Source organism: Solanum dulcamara, chromosome 6 (genome assembly GCF_947179165.1).
Source record: "Solanum dulcamara chromosome 6, daSolDulc1.2, whole genome shotgun sequence".
Classification (NCBI taxonomy): Eukaryota; Viridiplantae; Streptophyta; class Magnoliopsida; order Solanales; family Solanaceae; genus Solanum; species Solanum dulcamara.
In genome coordinates, this window is record NC_077242.1 from 19,062,425 (window position 1) to 19,089,398 (window position 26,974).

General features: G+C 34.9%; 1 protein-coding gene and 1 long non-coding RNA gene across 3 annotated transcripts; both read left to right on the top strand.

Moving 5' to 3' along the window:
- Positions 1-4,974: 4,974 nt before the first annotated feature.
- Positions 4,975-19,030, top strand: LOC129892554 (RCC1 domain-containing protein RUG3, mitochondrial). 2 transcript variants are annotated; one of them, XM_055968137.1, is made up of 6 exons: positions 4,975-5,629; positions 7,416-7,555; positions 13,899-14,093; positions 17,726-17,854; positions 17,943-18,098; positions 18,340-19,030. In XM_055968137.1, the coding sequence occupies exons 1-6, from the start codon at positions 5,085-5,087 to the stop codon at positions 18,531-18,533; spliced, it is 1,359 nt and encodes a 452-aa protein (XP_055824112.1). In that variant the 5' UTR covers positions 4,975-5,084; the 3' UTR covers positions 18,534-19,030. The 2 variants fall into 2 exon arrangements, with proteins under 2 accessions (XP_055824112.1, XP_055824113.1); XM_055968138.1 differs by lacking the exon at positions 13,899-14,093.
- A 544-nt stretch (positions 19,031-19,574) lies between these two features.
- LOC129893276 (uncharacterized) lies at positions 19,575-21,637 on the top strand. Its single transcript, XR_008767412.1, has 2 exons — positions 19,575-20,709; positions 20,782-21,637. It is a non-coding gene; the product is annotated as an uncharacterized LOC129893276 (long non-coding RNA).
- The last annotated feature ends 5,337 nt before the right edge of the window (positions 21,638-26,974 follow it).

Genomic DNA, 26,974 nt, shown 5'->3' on the forward strand with positions numbered 1-26,974 from the left:
AGTTAATATAAACGAGTAGACAAAATAAGACTCTGGACAAAACTTATTTTCTAACTCCCAAAATGATCTAAGCCTAAACAGCAAATGAAGTTCTCATTATTGTCTATCACCAAAAAATAAAAAGGAATTATTTTTTAAAATTGATTAAGTCAAGCATAAGGTAACAACAAATAAAATTTGCGTTGTTGTCTATCCCCTTCGGAACCATATCATAACCACAAAGAAAAAGAGGAAAAACAAGCAACTGATAATAAACTAGGAATATAAAACTGTTGGGAAAAAACCCAAATTTCAAAAAACAATCACCAGATTTTAAAAAAAAAATTATCAGATTTCAAAAAAAATAAAAATCAACCTCCATTAATGTTCAAACTTAACAATCCGCAACAAGCCTTTAAAAAACTGAAAACACAACAATAGCAATAGCAGATAAACGAAGATTATGGAGTTTGTGAAGAACCTTCTTCCAATAAGAACCTTATGAATAACAACAACAGTAGATAAATGCCTACATGTATAATATTTGATGATGAAATGGAGGTTGAAGACGATAGAGAGAGGTGATATGCATTTTTTTAGAGAGAGAAGAGAGAGAGCAGCGTTATTGATGGGTTAGGTTTAGGTTTAGGTTTATTTGGGTATGATATGTTATTGATGGGTCGGGTACTAAATTAATTGGGTCGGATATATATTTATTTGATCCGGATAAAAAAATAAGAGGGAAAATAAATTGGCCACTAAGAAACCAACATGTGGCACTCTATTATACTCAAGGGTATATTTGGCCCAAATATAACGGTAAGGGTATAATTGGCCCTAAAGTATAACGAAGGGCATGGATGAACTATTTTTCGAAGTTTAGGGGTAATTTTGGCCTTTTTCCGATTTTAAATCAATCCCCAATTTATTAGAACACAACTCATAATTGGAAATCAAACTAAAATCCATACTCACCCCGTCTAATTGTCTATTCTAAAAAAGATTATTATTTTTTACTAATATAAAATTTTCTATCAAATATACAATTGTTTTGTTCATTTTCTTTTTTTTAATCTTTTATTTTTAATTAGGACATCAAGGACTCAAATTTGAAATGAACTTAAATGTTCATATTCTTTTAATTTGTATTATTATCATATGGGGTTGGTGTGGGGATAGGAGAAAATGTTATTTTCATTTTCCTATTTTAAATTTCGATACACACAAAGAAAAATACAATATAAGTACATAATTGCTTAATTAAATCATCTTCTATTAAATTTGTTGTTTCTATACAAATGTCGCCATTATTTTCTTCCTTTTTTCTCCCTTGTTTTGCCATAAGTTGGGAAAAAAATTAAAAATTAAAATGGTAGACAAGATCCAAGAAGAAAAAAAGGTGGAAGAGAGAGGATGTAATGACCTGTTAGGTCATTTTGAGAACTAATCCTCTCTTTTTCATAAAAGACCATTTCCATAAATTTTAAATGAAATTTTGGACTATTTCGTAACTATGGTTAATTAGTTGATGAATAATTTTAGATAATTAATTTAATCGGTGGACTAAAATTATTAAGTTATTTAAGACCGTGTATCACTTGACCCATATTAAATAAGTTAGTGGGCTTTAATATTGTTAAATCATAATTTGAGAAAGCGAAAAGGAAAAAAAAAGGAAGGAACGCCGCACGAAGGCAACAATTGTAGGTTTGGCAAACCTTTTCATAGCTTTTTCCCATTTCATTTCTTCTCTCTTCTTATCCACAATGTAAATAGCAAATCATTGATTGATTAATGCTTGATAAAGATTGCAAATGTAATTTCTAGAGAAAATTTTTAATGTTTTTTTTTCTTAGCCATATGTTGGAGTTTTATAGTGGAATTATCAATGAGACATTAGTGGTCATTATAGGGAAAATCGTTGGGAAATTATTATAGGTTAATCATTGGGGTTGAGGTGATAAGAATGAATTATTTATAAGTCAATCTTCTGTGTATTGTTGTGGCTTAGTTCATGATTTACGTAGGTAAGTCTTAGTTTACGTGACTCGGCTTCAATTTTAATTATTATTAATTTGTCATTATATTATAAAGTAAGTTTGGATATATTGAGATAGATAATTAAATGTTATATGTATTGTGTCATATAATTTCATTAAATTTATGATGTTTGTAGGAATTGAGACCTAATCCTAGACTTGATATTTAGGACTTGAGTATAGATTTGTGTGAGTTTTTGGGTCTAGGCTAGATATATAATAATAAGTGTTGTTAGTTTCAAAATCTTATTGTGATTATTTATTTGACTAGATTACATTGATTTAGAAGCCCAACAAGAGGGGAAGACTCAAGTCTTAGAGTGATTGCTTTGATTATTTGAGGCAAGTGAACTTCTAAACCTCAGTTTAAACTTGTAGATGCTAGTATTTCCTTGTTATGTACGTTGGGGAGTAATGAGATTTGGACTTGGTTATTGACTGTATGATTGACCTTAAAAATGGAGATTAGAGATATAAAATGACATCTAATGACGTGTATAGGTGTGATCGATGTGATGAGATTATTAACTTATTTTAAACATGTGAAATGATTATATCGATATGAGATGTGAAAATTATTATTGATATTATGCTATTATCGTAAATTATATGAATATGAATTGAATGCATTGGTTCTAATATACTGTGCTGAGACTGGAAATGATATGAAACAAAGGGTTTGGGCCACATGCTCTATGACAGGTATTATGAAATAAAGGGGTCGGGTCATACGCTTTGTGGCAGGATATGTATATTGAGGAGATGGGACTTATGTTCCGTGGCAGGTTACATGGACATAAATGTCTCTCATAGGTTTCAGACTGTGATTCAGCGGATGTGTATCGATAGGACAGACGTGCATCGTTTCATTGCATTGCATCACACCTTTTTGATATTTGTGAATTCGTGTTTACCCCTTATTATTTTGTATATATTGAACTTGACTTGATGTGATCAATTTGATGAGACTATTGATGAGTATTCATTGACTGTATTATTATTATTGTATAAAGTATAGGGTTGAGCTGATTTTATGCAACTTGTATTTAAGGAGGTTCGGTTGGAATGACAGGAGTACTTGTAATCTATTGAGCTTTGCTTAGTTTTAGTTGTCCACTTGTTGAGTACCGTGTTGTATGATACTCACCCTTGCTTCTACATTTGTGTAGGTTGTGAGCCCGGAACTGCTTGATCTCCTAGTATTTCCTACTACATCCAAGGCTATCATTTCGAGTGTTGAGGTAGTTGTTATATCCATCTAGCAGACACCTCTTACTCTTTTATTATGCTTTAGTCATATTCTAGAGACAAAGATATTGTGACTGTATTTTCTTTCGTACTTCAGTAATGTATTAGTGACTTGTACACATGACAACCAATCTTGAGGGATTTTGGGTTCATGTTACATGTTTTTACTAAGTTAAAGTTTGATTCATTTTATTTTCTTCCGCATTTATTTTTCATTGGGTATTAGGCTGACTGGTGTAGGTGGTTGAGATGAGTGTCATCACCCAGATTCAGATCGTGACAAAGGAAGTGAAGGGGGGAGGTGAGTACAGAAACTCAAAACTATGTCAAACACGTGAGCCCATATATTAAGTAATTTTAAATTATTTTAACGTAGAAGGGCCTCAAATGCCCTTAAACTATGAGATTTAATATACTATTACCCTCTAAATAAGGGTATTTTTGAGTCAAAAGATTGCCGTCAGAGGTATTTGAGGGTTGAAAGATAGACGGAAGGTAGTTTTGTACCAATTCAAATAGTTGACGGACATTTAAGGGCCCTTTTCCGTTTTAAGTTTGATATTAAATTTATATTTTATTTGATTAAATGTATAAATTTAACCTGAAATTAGTTAAATCTTCATAGACATATAAATTTTATTGGATTAAATTCATATAAATTTTGGATTAGATTCATATTTATTTGAATTGAACGATTGATTTGGACTACACAAGTAAATAAGTTAATTTTTATTAAGACAAAGATTCATTTTATTTTGAGGCCCAAACTCATGTCATGCGTCAAGTGATGTGGCATCCTACATGGATTCAAAACCAACAAGATAATGCTACATGTTCAAATGATGTGTCAATTCCAATCAAAAACCATCAAATATCCGAAATGACATGTTTTTGATCAATCACAAGCAACCTTATCACATAACATTTGTGTTAAGCTTGATGACTTACATGAATCAATCAGTAAAAAAGTTAATTTACACTTGGACTATTTTACTCCTACAATTATTAGGATTATATAATTATCTAAAGACATTCAACAAGCACGGGAGAGAGTATTGACATCAAATTGATTTTATTGACAAGAAAAAAGATAAAAGGAATAAAAACACATCACATAATTAACTAGGAAAACAATAACATCCCTTTTTAAGTAGTTATAATTCTTTCATTAACCCATCATCAACTTCAAGAAAAACCTTATAACATAATTAATAACAATCAACAACAACAAAATAACAGTATAGGCAAGAACAATATATTAATTGAATTAAAAATAAATTATTCTTTTTTTTCCAATTTTGTCACTCAAATTATTCTTTTTCGGAAGAGATCGTAGCCAACTATTCTTTTATTAATAGATAGAGATGTTATTTAATGGTGTTGGTTGGTCACATTAATGAAATAAGTTGATAGATAAATATTAATTGAAATTAATAAATGATGGGTGTTTTATATAATATAAAAGTTTGGGATAATTTTTAAAACATCTCAAGTTCTATTTTTTTTAAGAACTTGAAAACTTGAGATGCTTGTTAAATATATTTGCCAAGTAATAACAAATTATATGAACAAATACTAATTTCTAAAAATTTTTCAATTTTTTCACAAAAACTATTAGGGCCAAAGGGCACTTAAAGAACCAAATAGTTTTTATTGTACATGTCCCAGAGTTGTAGTAAACAGAAAGTATAAGGGTGCAAAGTTTCAAATATGTAGAAAGAGTTGGGGGTGAAAGGCTCAGTTTGCTGCATCAATGGTAGAACACTTATAAAGTAGAGAAGCTGAGCAACCACTGCTCCGCCGACTAGCAAGACGTTGATGGCATTCTATCACCGCACGCGTCGTGCTCTTCCCATTTGCCTGTGGCGGCGTCACCTTTCTTCTTCTTCTTCTTCATCTAAAGTTCCTCTTCTTTGGGAATCTAAATCCACCGACTCACAACAATCAGTCACTGTTCAACTATATTCTTGGGGACGTGGTGCATCCGGTCAATTGGGTGGCGGTATTGAAGAAATTCGAATATACCCATCTCCTGTTGCTTCTTTTTCTTTATCTCCCACTTTCACCTTATCTTCCCCCATTCCTGGTCGTCTTCCTTCTGCTCCTGTGCTACTGCCATCTTCATTTATTGAGGGAAATGTGGGCGTTGAAATAGGAATTTCTTGTGGGCTTTTCCATTCAGCTTTATTGGTTGATGGGAATCTATGGATTTGGGGAAAAGGTGATGGGGGTCGTCTTGGGTTTGGCCACGAGAACCCAGTTTTTGTTCCTACATTGAATACTCATTTGGACTCGGTTCGAAGTGTTGCTCTTGGTGGACTTCATTCAGTCGCTCTTAACTCTCTTGGGCAGGTCTTCACTTGGTCAGTACCAATTCCAACCTTGTACTGTGCATTGTTTGCCTTTCCTTATGATAGAAATGAAGAAAGTGAAAAATTAACGTATTACTCTCTTTTGCTCATTGTTGTTTTTACATGGATAATGGCTCGGCAATAGGATGAAATGTGGACTTACCAAAGGTTGAAATAATTTGGATCCTGACCAAAAGAATATCTGTCTAGTTTTATATAGTGCCTTCACTTGGTTTTGCTTGGTAACTAGAAAGAATTGAAGAGAAAGGTTGAAGTAATTTTGATGCTGAACTGAAAAATTCATTTTTAGTCTCTTATTTTGGCAAGAGTCCTTGTTGCTTGTTATAGAACTGTGATTTAAGATGAATGGGACACATACAATGCCACGGAAGAGAATGTGAACTTTCTTTATCACTGTTCCTTTGTGTATACAGCTGTTGTAAGCAGAAAAGAGTATAATATTTTCATTGCATAGCTGTATAGTTTGTCTAGATAGTGTGTCCTTTACCTAGTTTTATCAGGTAAATATAATATTTATGTAGAAAGTATTAAAGTTTGAATAAACTTTATGCTGAATCTACATATATCTATCTAGTCTACAATCTCTTATTTTTTTAACCCCTCACTAGGATCTCCCACCTTTTGCTCCCTTGGTGACTCGAACCCACAACTTTAGGGTTGGAGGTGGAAGGTACTTATCATCTGAGCAACCCCTATTGTCAGTTTACAATGTTTTGTCATGACAATTGTTGCTTATTATTGTTATTGTGAACTTAAGATGAATGAATACACAGAATGGTTGCACATGATAAAAATGTAATTTTTTAATGTAAATTTGTGTATTTAAGTACTTTTGATAATTTGTTTCGACCTGTAGTCTGAAGACATACCTTTATATATGTGTAATTTTGTGAACTTAAGAAAAAGAAGAAAGATTTATGAACGCATATCGGTTTCCGATTATTTATTGTTGTTTTGACCTGGAGCATGGAAAAATGCCTACTGCGATAATGCCTATGGTCAACAAGGTTTTCTTGTGTAGTAATCTCTTTCTAGCATGACCTGCATTTAGTTTTGCTTAAAAAGTCTGGAGGTACTAAAGTTTGAAGTAGTATGGGGGCTGAATAAAAAATCCTAATGGTATGACCTTCACTTAGTTTTACTTTGTAACTAGAAAGGAATGTATAGAAAAGATTGAGGCAATTATGATGCTGAACCAAAAAATACATGCTTAGTCTCTATTTTTGGCAACAATTGCTTATTATCATAGTTGTGAATCTAAGATGCTTGAACGCATATAATGGCTGCACAAGCGGAACTGTAAACTTTCTTTATCACTGTTTCATTGTGTATAAAGACATCATCACCCCTTTTTGATAGGCTCTGTAAGCATCATCACCCCTTTTCGGTATGGAAATGTACACATTATCGCCCTTTCTGCTAGCAAATAAGGCTATAGGACGAATTTACAGCGGAGTCATGCATTTTCCATTGAAGAGTTTGACGTAGAAGTATTCTAATTCCTTTAGTGAAAGAGGGATGAAATTTAATTGTTGATGGTGAATAGTTTGAATGACTTGGTGAAATCAGAATCAGCAGTTTTGTTCATTGTAACTTGATTCTTTTATGGAAAAAATGAAGTTTTCAGGGGTTACGGTGGTTTATTCTAATTCCTTTAGTGAAAGAGAGATGAAATTTAATTGTTGATGGTGAATAGTTTGAATGACTTGGTGAAATCAGAATCAGCAGTTTTGTTCATTGTAACTTGATTCTTTTATGGAAAAAATGAAGTTTTCAGGGGTTACGGTGGTTTTGGCGCTCTTGGTCATAAAGTTTATCATAGAGAGCTGGTCCCTAGATTAGTTGAGGGCTCTTGGGATGCAGAAATATGCCACGTTGCAACCAGTGGGACACATACAGCTGCTATAACAAAATCAGGTAGGATATTCAAACACTTTCAGGTTTCACACCACCAGGTAGAGAAAATGTGGGTATCTGCTTTTCTTTATGATCGATAGCTATAATTTTTGGATTGATTAATTTAAGTATTTAACTTCTATTTAGCTGATTCATCATTAGTAGTTATAATTGGATTACTGATTTGACAATAAAGTCACTTTTTCATTTTGAACTCTATCTTACTCTATAAATCTCCACATGTTAGAATAATAGGATTATGGTCTGACCCTATTCTTGGTAACAATGTTTGTTTGACCTGTAAGAAAGAGTCCTCCCAGTCAGCTGAGTATAGGAATCTGTCAATCCTGGAAGCACTAATATGATTTTCACCCCTCGATCCTCCAAATAAATGGATCTATCAATTCCAGATCATTGATGTTCTCAGAACATTCAGCCATTGCACCTGGTATTCTGTTGACAATTTGCTCTCTCTGCCACAAACCTAGTGACATTAAAGTCACCACACACCACCCAAGGTCCCTCCCAATTGTTTCTGCTAGTTGCCAATTCACTTCACAACCCTCTTCTGATCACCCTATTACAATCTGCATAGACAACACTCATGAACCAGGTAAGATCCTGACTTATATATGTGAACTTACAGGTGATCATGCCCAACAACCTCCACAAGTTCTCCTATCCACTCTCTTTTATCCCACATTATCAAAATCCCTCTACTACCCCTAGCCTCCAAATGTTCTTCTCCCACCCATCTATTAGCCCACAATTCCTTTAACAGATTGCTTACCTCTCCTTCAATCTTTGCTTCTAAAAGACCATAGATGTTTAGCACCCTACTGGTGAATTAATTGTTTTACCAATCCTCTCTTATCCACACCATTTAACCCCCTCACATTCCATGATACAGTTTTGATTTTCATTGATCACCAATTGGTAGCCTTCTCCTCTTTCTCAATTCACTCTTCAGTTCGCCATCCGTATATTTTACCTCAAAAATTAAATTTCTGACCTCTTTTGGCCTTTTGGGACCAGTTGGTTGTTGCAGCTGCTTGTCTTTGACACCCGCCTCCTTTGGTCAAGCTTCTCACATAGTACCTCTGCATCGTTTTCTAATCTATCAAAAATAGCTCCAAATTCCTTGCTTAATTTGATGATATTTTTCTGCACCCTTGATGTTGCACCATTTTCCACCTTGCTATCACACTCACTGGAGTTAAATTGGATAGGCGTGGGCTCCTCAATTGGAATTAGTTGGCTTGGCATACCTTCCCCTGCTTTCCCCCCTTTTCCTCCTGCATCGACTAGCCCAATTTCTGAGTTCGCAACCATAGGAATTATGGTCACATCGCCCGCACAAGTTCATTCCGTCCCTCTACATGTGATCATCGATCCTTTTTCGGATGACCATCTCCCTTGCTTCATCTTCATGACTAAAGCTTGTCACAGTTCACGGCTCTTCTAACAAACCCAGGCGTGAGTTAATATTGTCAGTAAATGGCTCAGCTACCAGAGGAGCACTTTTACTGATATAATCTTGGTCCTAAAACCATTCAGCCCACCTTCATTTAAATGAAGAGATTAACCAACAGAAGGAGAAAAATAAAAGTGGCCAACTGGCCCTACTCCTTTTGAACTGCTACAACCAGCCACGTGTCCTTTCCCTTTATCCATTTTGTAAAAACCCAGACCCTTCTCATTATCCAAAGGATCTCCCGTTGCTATTCCTTTCCCAGACCTCTGTGCTTTCTGTTTCTCTACAACCAATTGATCCTGGCTGTCTTCTCCCCTTCCGTGAAACGGCCTGTCACCTCTGGGTTGTTCAACAATCCTAGTTTTTTCAAATCTTGCCGGCGCCGCAATCCAGACTGGTAAAGTGATCTCCATTCTCCATCATCTACTTCGATGGATGTCCGAATATTTCTGGCGGTCCCTTGACTTTGAATCGAGCCCTTCTCAGATGGTTCTCGAGCTCCGTTTTCTCTTTTGCCCTGAACCAGCCACCACATTTATCTGCGATCTCTTTCATTACCCCTGTGGACCAGAGCTGGAGTGAAAGACCTAGTGTCCTAATCCAGTACCAGTTGAAATTGGTACGGATTGAGTATGCTCCAGGTGTTGGTGACCACCAATCAAGCTTGATTCTTTTTCCTTGCTTTCTCCAAGTTGCCCCCGGACACCACGGTCATCAAAAAAAAAAAAGAAAAAGGATCCAGTTCATATCAAGAACTTGGATTATAGATCCCTAGCCAAGTCTGATGAGTCCATTTCCAGACATCATTTAGAGTAGGAATTTCATCACACTCAGGGAAAACTTCCAACTAAGCTCCTTCGTAGAAAGAAAATTCTCGATTTGAGGTGAACTTGTTCCCGTGGGAACCTTCATTTTAAAGCTTCTTCAAAGCTTCTTTCTTCTCTAACCAGTCTATTCTCCCTTGTCCTTTCGGCATTTAATGCCTCCTGCCTTGAGTTATCCCTATTAATAGCAATCAGACTTGGGTATCAGACTATGAGACCAAAGTCAATCTGCCATCATTAAATTTATTCTCTGGCACAATAATAACTGATCTAGAGTCCCCTCTGACAGCAATGATCGAAATAAAACGACCAAAATTATTGAACTTCAGCATATAGAGGCTCGTAACCTTATCTCTGCAAAATTATTGAACTCCCCCCTGAGGCCTGAGGCTACTCTGAGCCTTTGTGACACCCAAGACAATGCATCTATGCTTAGTATCCTCCTCCTGATGTAAAACCTGGAACTCTGCACCCATTCATACCACCTCTCACTCATAGACCTTGTCTCAGTCATGTCAAATGACCTCCCCCCCCCAATAAAAACAAATAAAAAAAATCTGATGTAAATATGATTATCCATGATAGATAAAAGGCTTAAACAAAGATAAAGAGTAAATGAGTCTCTGGTGGCCAAATACCTACAGAGAAGGTATCCAGAAGTCCAAAAGGGACCTTAGACGACTCACTCGTAAAATGTGCCTGAAAGCATTTCAAAAATTAATGTGGCAATTTTATATTTTTCCTTTCTTTCTTTCTGCTCACTTTTGTTCAAAGTAGGAGCAACTGTATTACTATATCTGCCACCAGCCTCCCAAGAAGAGAACAAAAGGGAGGATTTAATTACCATTTTTTGATGCATTTACTAAATCATTATGCTATACCTGTACGTATCCCTTTTGTCCAATAGAAATAGAAATCGATACAAAAGGGGATAAAAGTATGTTTCATGGATATTATCCCCATAAGGTTTTTGTAGAAGAGAGCTGAAAGAGAAGTACAGTTATTATGCTTTACATTGCCAATACATGACATATTTTGTTTGCTTCCTGGTTTTCCCTTCCCAAGAATCAAAACCCACACCCCCTCCCAAATATTAAAGAAAGGGAGATGTGGGAGTAATAATTTGGAAAAGGAAAAGGTCTTCCTTGAATAGAAGGAGAAGACCATAGTTGTATAGAAGGCTTTACATCTTAAGCTAGGGGTAGCAAACAGTTGGATCGGGTCGGGTCGAAAATGGATAAAATATCCGACCCACTCAGATATGGATAAAAGATGTGTTGACTAATGGATAATATGGATATCCATATTCTTCATCAAAAAAATGGTTGTTCATATCGTCTATTGCTTCTTAAATAATACGTGAGCTATTTTTTTCTTCTCTTTCTTATCTTCTTATTTTTTTTCCTTTATGGTTTTTAGATTGGGATAATCACGCCACATGGTCATTTGGCAAAAGTAATTACCCAAAAAATGGCCATTCACTGTATATGCATGTATAGTCAGTGTATATTTCATATGTAGTCAAGCTATATTTAGTTTTTGAGTGTATCATAATGTATATTCAGTGTATAGCTCATGTATAAGTAATCTATATTGTATAGTCAATGTATATTTTCTATAACTTTTGACAAGCTATATAGTATAATTATTGTATATTTCCTATAATTTTGACTATTTTTTATGTTAATAAAACATGACTATATTTGTTGTAAACTAATTAGTTTATTGTATATATTTGAAATTGCCCCTTTTAGATTTTGTTTCTATTTAATTTCAGGTACTTTTCATTGAGATTCTGCATGGAGAATAATTGTTTTCAGTACATATGAAAAAGTATGTTTTCAAATATATCAAAATCTCATATGTTGGTACTTCTTTTAACCAGATTTGACTAGGAGAATGAAATTAATATATTTACTCAAAATATAAAAAAATATAGCAAACTAAATCTTAGTTTTATCCATCAAAAAAAAGGAAAACATTGGTGTAGAAGAAATAAGTACTCTCAAATTATAATAAATTCACAACAAACAAATATAATTGAAAACATAAAAAGGAGGGCTTACTCGTATCACTTTCAGGGGTTGTTTGGTAGTTGGTTAGAGTTACGCAAGTATTTAATACAAAGATTCAGTTACCTGTTCCTCAAAAATAAAAAGATTAGTTATGAGAGAATCTATTTATTATTTTATGTGGAGATTAGAATTGCGTAGGTATTAGGAATACAAAGATTAGTTATGAGAAAATCTATGTATTATTTTATACGGGGAACAGTTATTTCATCTTCTATCCTGCATAAAATAATGTGTAGATTTCCTCATAACTTATACATATATTAGTTATGCAGGTTTCCAAAGTGCAAACTAAACATTGAATTAGGTTTGTGAATTTTCTACTACATAGCAAAAGAGTGCTACCAAACATGGTACTCCCTCCATCCCAAGTTTTCGTGGCACCGTTTGACACAAAGTTTAAGAAAGCAAGATAGGCTTTTGAAATGTGTGGTCTAAAACAAATTTTAAACATTTGTGTGGCTATAAAATCATTTCATTAAGGGTGAAAGGGACTTCTCAAGTTAAATTCTTTCCAATTATAGAAAGGTGAGATTCTTTCTAGGACGGACTAAAAATGAAAGTATGCCACATAAACTGGGACAAGAAGAGTATTAGAGCCTGTCTAGATTGGCTTAAAAGTTGGTCAAACTAGCTTTTAAGTTATTTTTAACTTTTGGAAATGTTTGGCAAATCAAAAAAGTGCTTAAAATAAGTTAAAATTTATGAAGTCAAAAGTTAAAAGTTGGTCCCCCCTACTTTTTTCTTTTTGACTTAAAGTCATTTTTGGTTTAAAAGTCACTTTTTAAGCCAATCCTCCTACTTTTGTAAGATTTAATGCATGAATAACTTTGCTCCTAACCAACTGCCAAACGACTCTTAAGAGTATATAATGTTAGTGTAAATGGTTTTTTGTATACTATCAAGTTATTCAAAGAATATTTACAGGTAAGCCTTTACATTAGAATGAGTAATTTGGATCTTACAAGTAAAATATACTACTTGGCCAGTTTTGAATGATGTGATTATCTCATTAAAAAAATACAAAATAATACCCTTAGTTTACTTTTCTTTTTCCCGTTGTGTGTAAATTACTAGGAAATAGGGTGTAAAGATGCAAGTTGTGAGTTGAGTCATGAGTGGCAGATTACCCTTGGGTTATCCATAATTTATGATGGATAGTATGGGTTGATCCTATTTGACCCACTTTTGAAATGATCGGATATCCAACCCATTTAAAATGGGTTGGGTTGGGCAGAGCGGATAGCCGTAAATTTTAACCATTTTGCCACCCATACATCTTATACTTTTGGATGCAAAGTAGCCAATGGTATTTTGAGTTTGATACTTCGTGCCTTTGGGTGTCCCATCTGATGCATGCCTAGGTTGTTGAAACCATTGTTTTAGTGGTAGAAATAAAGCTTTTTTTTTAAGGAGTTTGTCATGACATGAATTTACAGGATGGATGGTTCTTCATTATACTTTGTTCCATTTGTATGATACTATGACTATTTGGAAAATAATTCTTTTTCCTTTGATTATAATTTTTAAGCTTTTCTTATTAATGCGTAAAATTGAAATTAATTCTTTTTATGTAGTTTACTAAATGAAATATATAAGTTTTACTTTAAAATTTGAAGCTTTTAATTTGTACGTTGATTCTCGTCCTTCGATAACCCATTTTGGAAAGGAGATCAGAGGGTTTGTGCTTGAAGCATTTCCCTCCCTCTTTTGTGTGGTAGTGTGTATATGGGAGGTGCACTAGAAACTGGATTGAAGCTCTCACCTTACCAACAAACCGATAGTTGATAGCTGTTGGTCACATCTACCATCAAAACGCTCCAATGAAGATTGAATGTGTGTGTCTACGGCTTATTGAGGGAGTATGTTGTGAATTACTTACTGTTCTAATTATATCCTTTTATTTTACTCGAAATGTTGTGGATGTTAAGTAGAAATTAGTGCCAATTCTTTTCCTTTAACTTGGAGTTTAAATTTTTACTTTATGTCAATAGATGAGCTTTATACTTGGGGCCGAGATGAAGGGGATGGTAGATTGGGTCTTGGTCCAGGTCGAGGCCCAAATGAAGCAGGTGGTCTTAGCATCCCTTTAAAAGTAAAATCACTTCCTGTAAGCGTATCTGCTGTTTCATGTGGTGGGTTTTTCACAATGGCACTTTCATCAGAAGGAGAGCTTTGGAATTGGGGAGGTAAGATACTATTGCCTTTTTGAGGCTTTTCCCTCATAATGATTTTAAGGGAATTTGATTTATTGAAAGGAAGGGTAGTTTGTTCCAGTTGATACCATTATTTGTGTTTGGTCCTTATCAAAAAAATTATACGGAAGGTCGCATCCTGTCTTTCTTTTATCATACTCGAGTGCTGAAGCGTGATGATGACTTCAAGTGGAGGCAAAATATGGCTTGGATGTTGTCTTGATTTCTTTATTGCAAATTAAGTGGTCTAGTTAGTCTTAATCCAAATGCCTTGTTGTGGAGCATAATCCTAGTATTATACTCACCTGTTCCTTCTGGATTAGTCAATTATCTTGATGTCTCACACATCAAGCTAACCTAGAAATTTCACTTCCCTAGCTGATGCAATTCTGTTCATGAACTGCAGTCATCTGATAACAAATTGCATGGATCTGCTCCTTTCTTTTCCCTAAATGGTAGGTTGCAAAAGGGTCAACTTATGTTGCATGGACAGTGTAAGTCTTTTGTGAGACACTTAATATTTGTTAGTGAGTTGTTTCTAAACTGGACATATTCATTGAACATGTACACATTTTTTAAATCGTGTTTGTTCTTGTCGATGAATGTGTACGACTTCCAATTTGCAAATGAAGAACCCAACTTCAATTACATATTTGTATGTGTGTACACACACAAATACTAAATTACTAATTTGTGGGCACATACATTACACATGTATCCGGTGTCAATCTGTCCCAAACTTTTTAAAACAACATAAATGTTATTATCATAATATGTGTGATATATTAAACGAAATTTGAAGGGGAAAAAATATAGGCTCAAAATGAATGAACAATGATCCTATTCAACCAACTTGGTAGTTGAGCTCAAAATGAATAGATATCGTTCGAACCTGCAAAGATGAAGTTATGTTTAATTAGACCAGTACAATTTTATTATATTAATGTTGATTTTGTAAGATACAAACATGTGAATGATCGTAGGTACACGAGCGAAGCTCTGGGTCTATTATCTTTTGGACTGATTCATGTACTTAATTATATGTGTGCGTCTTGTTATCTTGTTAATTATGAGTTACCAAAGAATATAGACCCATAATCAAACATGTGGGGAAGTGGTAGAGATAGATACTTAAATTAGAATGAGAACTTATCAAGGAATATGCCTCAAATTCATTCATTATCTGTTGTTATTCAATAGATATATGTTTAGATTTCTTTAGGGCAGAGGGGTGAACACAATAGTGCACCAAACTTGATAGATTTCTATACTCAAAGTGGGATGAATCCTTCAGACTCATCAAGCAGAAAATCCTGCCCAGGGTTAATTCTGATCACACAACAAAAGACCTATTTCAAGTTCGAAAACTGGTGGCTTTGGTTAGAAGGTTTTACCGAGTTAATCCATCAACGATCAAGGTTTGTGATATATGGCTTCCCTGACCATGTTTTAGGCACCAAACTCAAACTTTTGAAGGGTCATCTTAAAAAATGAAGTAAAACAAAGTTCAGTGAGCTGCTCAACAGGAAGAACATTCTTCTAAATGAATTGGCTGAGTTGGATCAAACACTGGATAACAGTGAGCTGAATGAAGAGAAATGATGATTAGAGCAATTGTTTTAGTTGAGTTGGAATAACTGGCCAGTAGTGAAAAAGCCAGTTGGAGACAAAAATAAAGGGTTCAATGGCTACAACAGGGTGACAAAAATGCCAGATTTTTCCAAAGAATGACAACACACAAAAGGTAAAACACTATTGACAGGTTAGTTGTTAAGAGGTGAAGAGGTACCTGAAAATACCAAGAGAGCAATGTTGGATTGCTACAAACACTTATTATCTGAAACCGAAACATGGAGGCCAAGGTTGACTATGCAAAATGCCCTAAGATCACTCAAGATGAACAAACCTGGCTGCAAAGACCTTTCTCTGAGGCTGAAGTGCTACAAATAATCAAGCAAAGTGCTTAGACAAAGCGCCCCACGTCCAGATGGTTTCACAATGAGGTTCTTCAAAACGTGTTGGGATACAATCAAAGATGCCATAATGCAGACAATACATAACTTCCATCAGAATGAGTACTTTGAGAAATCACTACATGCTACTTTCATTACTTGGACCCTAAGAAGTATGGAGCAGAAGAGCTGAGGGATTATAGACCTATAAGCTTAATAGGTGGAGTCTATATGATCATATCCAAACTCATTACTAAGAGACTGAAGATTGTCTTGGGCAAAACTTGTCAATGACCACCAGATGAACTTTATCAAAGGGAGGCAAATCATGGATGCAACCCTACTAGCAAATGAACTGATACACTCCGGGAACAAACAAAAAACACCTGGAATCTTGTGCAAGCTGGATGTTGAAATGGCTTTTGATCATGTCAATTGGTCTTCTCTATTGAAGGTTGGGTTTGGAGAAAAATGGAGAGATTGGATATTCTTCTGCGGTTTCAACTGTGAAGTCTTCCGTAAGTGAGGTTCCATCCATGTTTAGACCATACCTAATGAAGAGTAGACCCTTGCTGTTGGTTCATGTGGTGAATATCTGGGAACAGAAGTTTGAGACTTCCATTTCCTAACCAGTTATCTTCCCAAAATCTGATCTTCCTCCCATTGTTCACATTAAATTCTGTTTTTGCAAAGAAACCATGCCATAAGCTTCTAATGATCTCCACAAACTGGTTCCATATGTGGATGTCACTTCCTTAGTCTTCCGAGTTCCTTCCTTCCCATATTTGGCCTGTATCACCTTCCCCCACAGAGAATGTTCTTCTAATGAGAGTCTCCACAACCACTTCATGAGAAGACATTTGTTCTGTTTTCTAAGATTTTTGATGGCCAGTCCTCCCTGCTTTTTGGAAAGTAGCAGGATCTTCCATTTGACTAGGTGGAAAGTATTCCTTCTCACCATGCCACAAAAAATTTCTTCTCAGAGCATCATCTCTTTTCTCCACCTTTACTGGAAGATGAAACACGGACATTAACTAAGTTGGTAATGCATCCAAAACGGAGTTGATCAGCACTAATTTACAAACTCTTGATAAATATTCAGATCATTTGTTGCTCTTAAAAATCCAGCAAGTTCAGTGCCCCAGCATAATTATAAACCAAACCCATAATAATGAACCAGACCTAGAAACAAACTTGATGAAGCATCAGGTCTTGTGCCCCCATGGTTTTGATCTGGTAATAGCGGACATGTGATATGTGGGCTTGGCGCACGTCACGACCCTACCATAGCTAAAAGCCTGGTATTTAAATGGAGAAGGGTAGAGGGGGTGGACCTATTATCTGCCGAGTTTCGAACCTTGTGCCCTTGGCTCTTGGGGATTTCTCCATTATAAATAAATAAGTATTGAGTCTTGTACTTCTATTTTGAAACAGGTAAGGATAATAGCAAGTCTTGTGCTAAGTTGTAGAATAGACAGAGTTGGACTTTATCTGGTATAGGACTGGACATTCCAGTTTTGTTCTTTTTTCTCTACTTCCTTGGGTGTACTTAGAACATCTTATTGCCTATTCTGTGGCCTTTCTTTCGTGAGTAACATAACATCTTATTGCCTATTCTGTGGCCTTTCTTTCGTGAGTAACATCAATAACATTTCTGGTCTCTTCTTTTCTCAGCCAACTCAAACTATGAGCTCGGAAGAGGTGACAAATTAGGGGGTTGGAAACCACAACCAGTTCCAAGCCTTAAAGGTGTTCGTGTTATTCAGATAGCTAGTGGGGGATATCATTCTCTAGCTTTGACTGGTAGCTTACAGTGAAACTGCTTTATGTTACATGCATCTCTCATCTATGTATCTGAGCTACTTATGTTAAAAGTATCCTTCACTCTCAGATAAAGGAGAAGTGCTTTCATGGGGTCATGGAGGTCATGGTCAACTGGGTAATTCTTCTCTTCAAAACCAGAAAGTTCCTATCCCAGTTGAGGCTTTGGCCAACGAGAAAGTCATCTATATATCTTGTGGAGGTTCATCGTCGGCAGCTATAACAGGTAAACATGTCACAATCTGTTTGGTTAGATTGCATAACACAAGGATTAGTGCAGAAATTATCATCCATTAGTCGAAGCTCTGAAGAAAGGACTAGAAACAAATTGTTCTTGTCCAATTGTTCCCACTTCCCATCACTGCTTTAGAGACCTGTTGGTTAATAAGCCATGACCCATATTGTATGATCTTTAACTTGTTGTACAAAGGATGTAATGCACTAATGATTAATTTTGCTGGTGACAGATGGTGGGAAACTGTACATGTGGGGCTATGCAAAAGATTGTCAGCTGGGTGTTCCGGGATTGCCGGAGAAACAGTCATCTCCTATTGAAGTCAAGTTTCTTATGGAGGATGATGGACTTGGGAACCATAACGTGCTTTCAGTAGCCATCGGTGCTTCTCATGCCATGTGCTTGGTTTCCAGATCAGGTCACTGAAAGGTTGTATAATGACTCAATAGCGATAAAGCAGTTTTCTGCAGCCTTTTATCTGGTAAAGTACCAGGAAAATTTTAGAGTTCCTACCCTTGGGGAAGATTATTGTTCCAGGAACTTTATTTTCACCTAACTGGAGATTTCCACAGTTTTGAGTATTTTCTTTCCTTTGTACTTTGAAATAAATAAATGTTGAGATGCTTGTTAAATCACCAAAGTAGCGGCTAGGATTAGGGCACAGTTCGCGTGCCTTTCACAGGCTTATCATTGCAGCAGCTTTTGAGCTCTGAATGTTGTAAAGAATAACCACAGACTCTTCCTAGGAAATGTTTTGCATTCTCTTTGCTGGTTCTCTTGATAATCAGTTTTCCTTGACATGTTGATGCTAGGTTTGTAAGCGGTGAACCTGAGAGACAGAAGAGAATACCTATTAAGGCTTCAGCATTTTTGTTTGTATAAATGCTATTTGAGTTGATATCTGCAAAGGCTCATTTTTATGATTCACTTTTACTTGGTTCCTATTATCATTGATTTAAACTCTGAGCAGTTTGCTCAGAGGAATACTTCCAAAATTTGATGATGGAACATTGGTGATCCATATACTTCTGTGGGGTATTTATATTTCAGAACTTGGCCCTTCGATAGATCATCTAACCATTTTTCAGAGTGAAAATTCATTCTTTTTGGTGAGTTGTTCCAGAGTTGTGGTCTGCAGCAACCAAAGTTTATTCTATAGTTGTGGTAGGGGTGGCAAAATGAGTAAACTTTATGGTTATCCACTCGAACTAACCAATGGATAATGTGGATTTATTGGGTTTACCCATTTTTATCCATATCAAATATGAATCGGGTTAGATATTTTATCAATTTTCACCTAACTCATTTTTGACCGGCGCATATCTGACTCAATCCCCTGGTTTGCCAGCCCTAGGATAAAAGGCTGAACTCCTCACTTCCTTAAATATCCCCCCCCCCCCCCCCCCCCAGAAAAAAAAAAAACAAACAAACAAAAAAAAAAACAACCCACACTCACTTCACAATTAGGTTCAGGACTAAACTGGGGAACTCCTTTCACCAAAGAGTATATCACTAAACCATCAAAATGCCTTCATGACACCTCATATGAACTTGTGATGTGTTCTGTCCGTTTTCTTTTGTAGCAGAATGATATTTTCCTGACTATAAAATTAGGGATTTTTTTCACTATATACAATAGCCAAACAAAGCCCCCAACAATAAAGGGCAAATTTCATTAATATACAATAAACAAGTTTGTTTATCAAAAATATAGCCAAGTTTTCATTTATCAAAAAAGTAGCCAAAAATTAGAGATACTATAAAGCCCAAAAATAGCCCAATTCCCTTATTCAAAAGGCAATGGCATAATCTGATTCTCTCTAGCGAGCAAACAATGGCTTCTCTCAGATTTCGCCGAGGATATCTCAAATTTGTCGGAAAAGCATCAATTTCACCGGTGATTCATTGTCAATTCTTCAATTTTGTCGGTGATTTAGTAATTTCTGTTTTGATTTTATCAATTTCTCTATTAATTCTTCAATTTTGATGGACTGTTTCACCATTCTGATTCAACACAACGAGGAGTGGGACAACAACAACAACAAGCCTAGTATAGTCCACCATGTGAGGAGTGGGAGATTAACAATAAATACGTCAATTATGTTGTTGATGCTGTTATCAATTCTGATTGAAATTTTGAAGATCTAACTACTGTTGTTTCTACACAAATTGGTGTAGATTCCGCTGTATACTTGATGGAGATCAAATATGTCCTCACTGATCAGATTCCAGCTATATTGATACACAATAACATGAGTGTTAGGGTTTATATGGAATTGAAACGAAAAAATTCAAATCTATCTTCATATCCACTTTGTGTCATGCTAAAAGGAATTTTTATGGAGCACTTCAACAGTTTGATTGCAGTTGCTAGTATACAAAAAATATACAATGCTGATACAATTCAAATGCTTGAGGCTAGAATGATAGATTGTGGTGAAGTAGTGGGAGAGAAGGAAAATCATATTATTGATAATTGCTTTCACATGGAAGTTGAGAAACGACAGATCTATAAGGATAAGAAGACGATTGTCAAAGTTTTGAAGAACTATGCTATTCGAAATTAGTTTCGATTTAGGGTCAAAAGATCAAGTTCAACAAGGTGATGTAAATTGTTTGTATACTTCTGTATATTGATTATACATTCTTATGTGATTGTTTATGTTTTTATTAGGTATGACCTTCGCTGTATTGATGAAAATTGCAATTGGTCGTTCAAATCTTCAAGCATAAACAAGTTTGATCTATTCAAAGTTCGATGTTTCAATAAACTTCACTCTTGCAATGTGCTCGAATTATATATGACACAAGTCAAGCTAATTCAATCATTATTGCAAGTTTGGTGATGGAGAAACTTGATGATCCTAAGACTGTCTATACACCTAATGATATCATAAACGACATTCAAAAGGATTATTTTGTTGAGCTGACTTATATGCAAGCATAGAGGGCAAGACAACAAGCAATGGAACTGATAAGAGGGAACCCTGCTGGATCGTATTGTAAGTTGTCGATATACTTATATATGATTGCGCATACAAATTTAGGATCAGTAACAAGGCTGCATAAATCAGAGGATGGACGCTTTCTATATTGCACTTGATGCATCGATCAAAGGATGAGATTATTGCAGACCTATAATGGTTGTAGATGGAAGCTTTTTGAAGGCAACATATAGAGGGACCATACTTATTGCTTCAACACAGGATGTTGATGGTAATGTTGTATAAGGGTGTATAAGAATTGTATAATGTTTGTATAGTCTAGTATATGCTGAATTTTCAGATTCAAGTTTTTATATTAACTGCATACTTGTTGTATAAGGGTGTATAGGAATTGTATAATGTATGTATAGTCGAGTATATGTGTGTATATGCTAAATTTTCAGATTCAAATTTTTATATTAACTATATACTTTCTGTATAAGGGTGTATATGAGTTGTATAATTCTGTATAGTTGAGTATATGTGTGTATATGCTGGTTTGAAGATTTTAGTTGGTATATAAGAGTGTATATGAATTGTTTGGTGTCTGTATAATCTAGTATATGTGTGTATAGACTAAAATATCTATTTCTTAGATTTTGCTACTTGCAAGTCATATTTTGCCTTTTGCATATGTCATAGTTGATTCAGAAAATAATGGATCGTGGGAGTGGTTTGTCACACCCCGAGAGGGTACCCTAGGCCTGACTGGCACTTAGAGACCATTGCTGGCCCTAAGCGAACCACTTGATCTGATCACTCATTCAATCACTCAGTGGAAGACTCAACTCAATAGATAATTAATTCAAGTGGGCATTTAGAAACATCATCATTAATAAGTAGATAATAGATTGAAAATACTCAAAGTATAATGTAACTTAATGTTATAAATTCAATAATGAAATTATGATTTAAAAACAAATTCTGAAGAAATCCTTCTACTCAACTCTACTCTGTCTATGAAGCCTCTAACTGACTCAAAAGATGGTGCCGAGACAAGTCCACGACTACCTCAAACTGGTAAATAAAGACTGAAAGATAAAGACTCAAGAGCTCCTCTAAATGCTAAGAGGTCTCACCAAAATTGAGTAGAAAGTTGATCTTCAACGGTGTGTATGTTGATGATCTATAATTCATGTGTCTGCATCATAAAGTGATATGGCCAAATGACGTTAGTACATGGAATGTACAAGTATGTAATATAGTTGAAAGGAAACTTACTCAATGACACTCAACTCAACTCAATTCATGGGACTCACTATGAAATGACTTAACTCAATAAAGGATGAAGTAAAATAATACAAATGCTTTAAATAATATGCAGTAAGAGATGCAGCTCAATATATAAAAAATATAATATTTTACTTTTAGAGAGTTTCTCTAATCGACAACCATTACTTATGAGCTAGTGATGATACAATGTGTAAAACTATCGTTGCCACTGCCGTCCAATACCTTTCCAGGGCAAAGGACACTTAAACTCATGGATCCAATATAAAAGTCCTCTTTTGGGACAAGAGAGGCTTGACCTCTATCCTACGTTGGCTACATAGTTTATGAGCTCACCCCATATCGGTGCTCAATACTACTCCCAAAATAGTTTATTATGCTCATATACATCAAGTGAGTAAAATATTCAAAATATTCATTTAGTCTCTTTTGGACTTAGCCCCATATCGGTGCTCAATACTACTCCCAAAATAGTTTATTATGCTCATATAATGTGACTTCTCAACTCAATTTCAAAATAGAAGTTTAATGAAATATTGCTCAACTCGTTTATACTCAAAATACTAATGCTCAAAATGTAACTCAAGAGATTTCTCAACTCATGCTCAAACTCTTTCTCAAATCAAAGATGACACTTGTTATTCTTTCACTCAAAATAAATGCATAAAATATTTAATGCAAGACGTTCACAACTCGTTCTTTAAAACTCCGTCAATGCATAATGTATAATAAAATCTCAATTAGGGTTCATATGGATACAAACACGCACCCACACTCTCAAAAAGACTCAATTCAAGAAATTCATCAAAGATTATCATAATACATGTAGAATAACACAAGGAAATTTATATACGAACTCAGTAGGAATGATAGATAATTCAAGAACTTGATTCATGGAACTTTGAAACTCATCTCGACTAAGAAAACTGAAGATGTAGGGCACGTGGATGGACTCAATCCAAGTTATGGGTAGCTTTACATACCTTAAAAGCTCCATAAATCTTGATGAAAAATCTTAACTTGAAGAAGAACAATCAAGAGACCCTTTCTTGAAATTCTTGGATTTATTTTCTTGGAAACTCTATGGTTAGGATTTAAGATTTCTCTTAGCGATTCATGAATAGATAAAGAAGTTTGGTTTGAAAAGCTTGAAATCTATGAAGAAGGACTTATCTTGTTGATGAGTCTTGAAAAAGAATCCTAACTTGAAAATTCTTGAGCATTAATGTTTAGGAGTGAATGAAAGAGTTTTTAATGAAGAAAAACTGATTTTTACACGTTTAGGGACATTAAAATAACTCCCCAAAGGGTTATAGGATAAAAATACCTTTTAAAAAAATAAAAGAGGCGTCATTTGGCTTAAGCAATGGAGTCCGCGTCCTCTCTGCATCGCGGATCCATCGCGGACTTCTACCAGGATGAAACATCTTTAGTAAAACGGTCATAACTTTTTAATCCAAACTCTAAATGAGGCCAATTTGGTGGCTTTGGAAAGAGGACACATAGATATTTAATTTGATAGGTCATGGAACATAGAACACTTAATATTATGAGAGATATGGTTGTTTAAATTTGACCCATATAAGATCTTATACGAAAACTTAATCGATAAAGGATCTTTGAACTCGACTTAGTACTAGAGGTTTCTCATGACCCCAATTCACCTCAAATACACTTTAAATACTTATGAATTGATCCTAAACATATATACAATTAAGAGTCATTGGGTTTGGACCTATACGCACAAGAAGAATGATTCAGGTCTTAGCTTAAAAGTTTTTGGGGTATAACAATATCTCCCCCTTGGGATCATTCGTCCTCGAATGATGAGAATGCTAGAAAATTTCTCAAGTCACGAGCGCAAATCAAGAACTCAGATACTCAAACACTCATACAATCAATCCATCATTACTCGGACTCAAGAATACTCATCATATACTTAAACTCAGAATGAACATAAACTCTAAGATAGGAAAAAGGAATATTACCATCAATATCATCATTGGAAGGCATGAATGCAATGCAATAACTCAAAGACTCAAGCTCGTGAATGACTTACTTAATTACTCACACTTAAAAAGGTACTTTCACAGAGATAGGAATAGGAACATTAACTTCAACATCGACACTAAAACAAAAATGAGAGGAGGGCTATAATCTCTAATGTTTTTATCAAACTTTCTTATAACTTAAGGAAAGAGGCTTATGAGCCTGGTATAAGAGTATGACCACTATGAATTAAGTGACACAATTGATAGGTTTCAAGCTTAAATACTCTTCTTTCCACATACAACTCTTTCTTGGTTGCAATGCATAGCTCCCACAATGATACATATGACTACCTTCACAAGTCCTAGGACTCCAAATCTAACTGCATGCTCTTACTATGTTCAAGTCTAAGTTTCAACAGCCAACGTTTCTACTTTTTCTTCCTCTTTTTGGTTTTGCCATCATCTTATTCTTTGTTACCATTTCGACCATAAATTCTGCCAGTTATCTCCGACTCACTAATTGCACCACCTAACTCTTTTCTGGCCATTGCATACTCCCATAATAAAATTGCATCTCTTGAATGAATTATTTGTACATCAAAACCTTTTTTTGGAGTTGAAAAAGGTTTTTCCATTATGAAATACTCAACAAAGTCTTCTACGAATGTAGCACTGTCCCTACAATAATAAAAAAAATAAAATAAGAAAATAAATCAAAAGCTAGCAGAGAAAAACACACATAAAAATAAACTAAACTTACACAATTTTTTGTTGTGGAAGTTCATCAACAAGCTTGATATCTGAAGGTGCAGCTAAGTCCTTTCCAAAATATGCATTGCTAAGACAATCAATACCTTCTTTTTTTTGTAAAATTTTGTTGTCTCTAGGTAAATAGGCATAAACTCAGCATATGATGCTACAACATCACGAACAAATTTATCATTCACAGCTGCACACTTCAAATCATACACATAAATGCACCTATTTTTAATAGTGAAGATACCCAACACCCAATGCCAACGACTCTTTATGTGAATTGGTATTAGCACATGATCGACTGTATGCCAAGAGACATTGGCATCCATAACAAAGCCAAGAATATACTCAGATGCAATATGATCCACCGGAAGCACACTTTTATCTTTTTTATTTTGAACAAACTTTGTATGTAGATCAAACAACTCATTGTGAAATAGAAAATCAGTTGTTGTGAACTTCACGTTAACATTCAGACCATACTTTCCCTTCTTCCTCAGGTAATAAAAGATCACATCAAGATGCTGAAAATAACAAAATACAGAGCAAATAAGCATATACTAGAAAGTATAAGCAATCTTCACAGTACTATACACAGGCTATTCAGTATTATACATGGCTATACATGAAATATACCCCAAAGCAAATGCTCATAACTTAACTATACATAAACTATACACTGCGTATACAGTTTGATACACTAAAAAGTGACTACCTCATGTTAGTAACATCACCTATATATGAATGAAACTAGAAGAAGTATCTCACTAAATCAAAGAGTGAAAAAGTTTTAAAAATTTTATAGGAAAAAAAGTAAATCATGTTGTGTTGCTCAATCCATTATCAACAGTGTATAACTTTATGAACCATCCCTTTGCATTCAAAATATAAGCTCCAAGATCAAGTGAAATCTGCCTGAAAAATCAGTAGAAACAAAATAAGCAAAATATAGTAACTTAAAAAAATGTAGACAACTTTATGAAGACAACTTACTCTTTGTTGCTCTTTCACTGTTTAATCCACTTTAAAAATGACTCCAACAATTCAGAAGGAGCATGCATATCAACATCACTCTCAAAAGGATGCTTTCTATTAAAGATGTCATTTTGCGTTCCTGTTGGCAAGGTATTCGTGCCTGAATCAAACTCAGTTACAAATGGAGACTTGTAATGAGTCCCTGGAAGCTTTACTCTACGAGATTGTTCAGACATAATATTCTCGGCCACTCCTGAATCTTTATCGACAACCAATTTTGGATCCACAACTTTATTTAAAAATAAACATCAGGAAAAAAAAATGTAAAACTCAAGAAGTACTATTAAACAAATAAAAATCAAATTACTAAACCCTGTATCAACAAATGAGGAGACTTAATTTTAGGAGTTACTTGAGCAACAACTTTTTCAATTGTGTCTGCTTTTGCATTTACAGCTACACAAAGCATAAGACAATTTATAAAAAGTGTTGATAAAATAAAAATAGATACAATAGAATAAAAATGAAATATACAAAATAACTTGAAATCTTAAAAACTAACAAGTAGAAGCATCTACCCCCTTTGTGGCAACACCACCATAATCAGTTGTGTCATCATGGGGGATTTCATGATATGCATCTTATCAACTCGATAATGCTCATCGCCATCAGACTCTTTTATTTTCTTGTCCTTCATAAGTTTGAACAGTTCTTCGAATGAAGATGCCACAAAGTCATTCAATTTTTTCACTTTTTCATTAAGCTACAGTTAAATTTTTTAACAAAAGTTAAAAGAAAGAAGAAACTAGTACACTACAGAAAGGCAAACAGATGTTACAACTCCAAGTTTGTTCCTGAGTTCTATGATCTCAGACTTCAAATCATCAAGCTTCAAAGGCGGAGCTTGCATCAGAGAAGGCTCTTCTTTGGT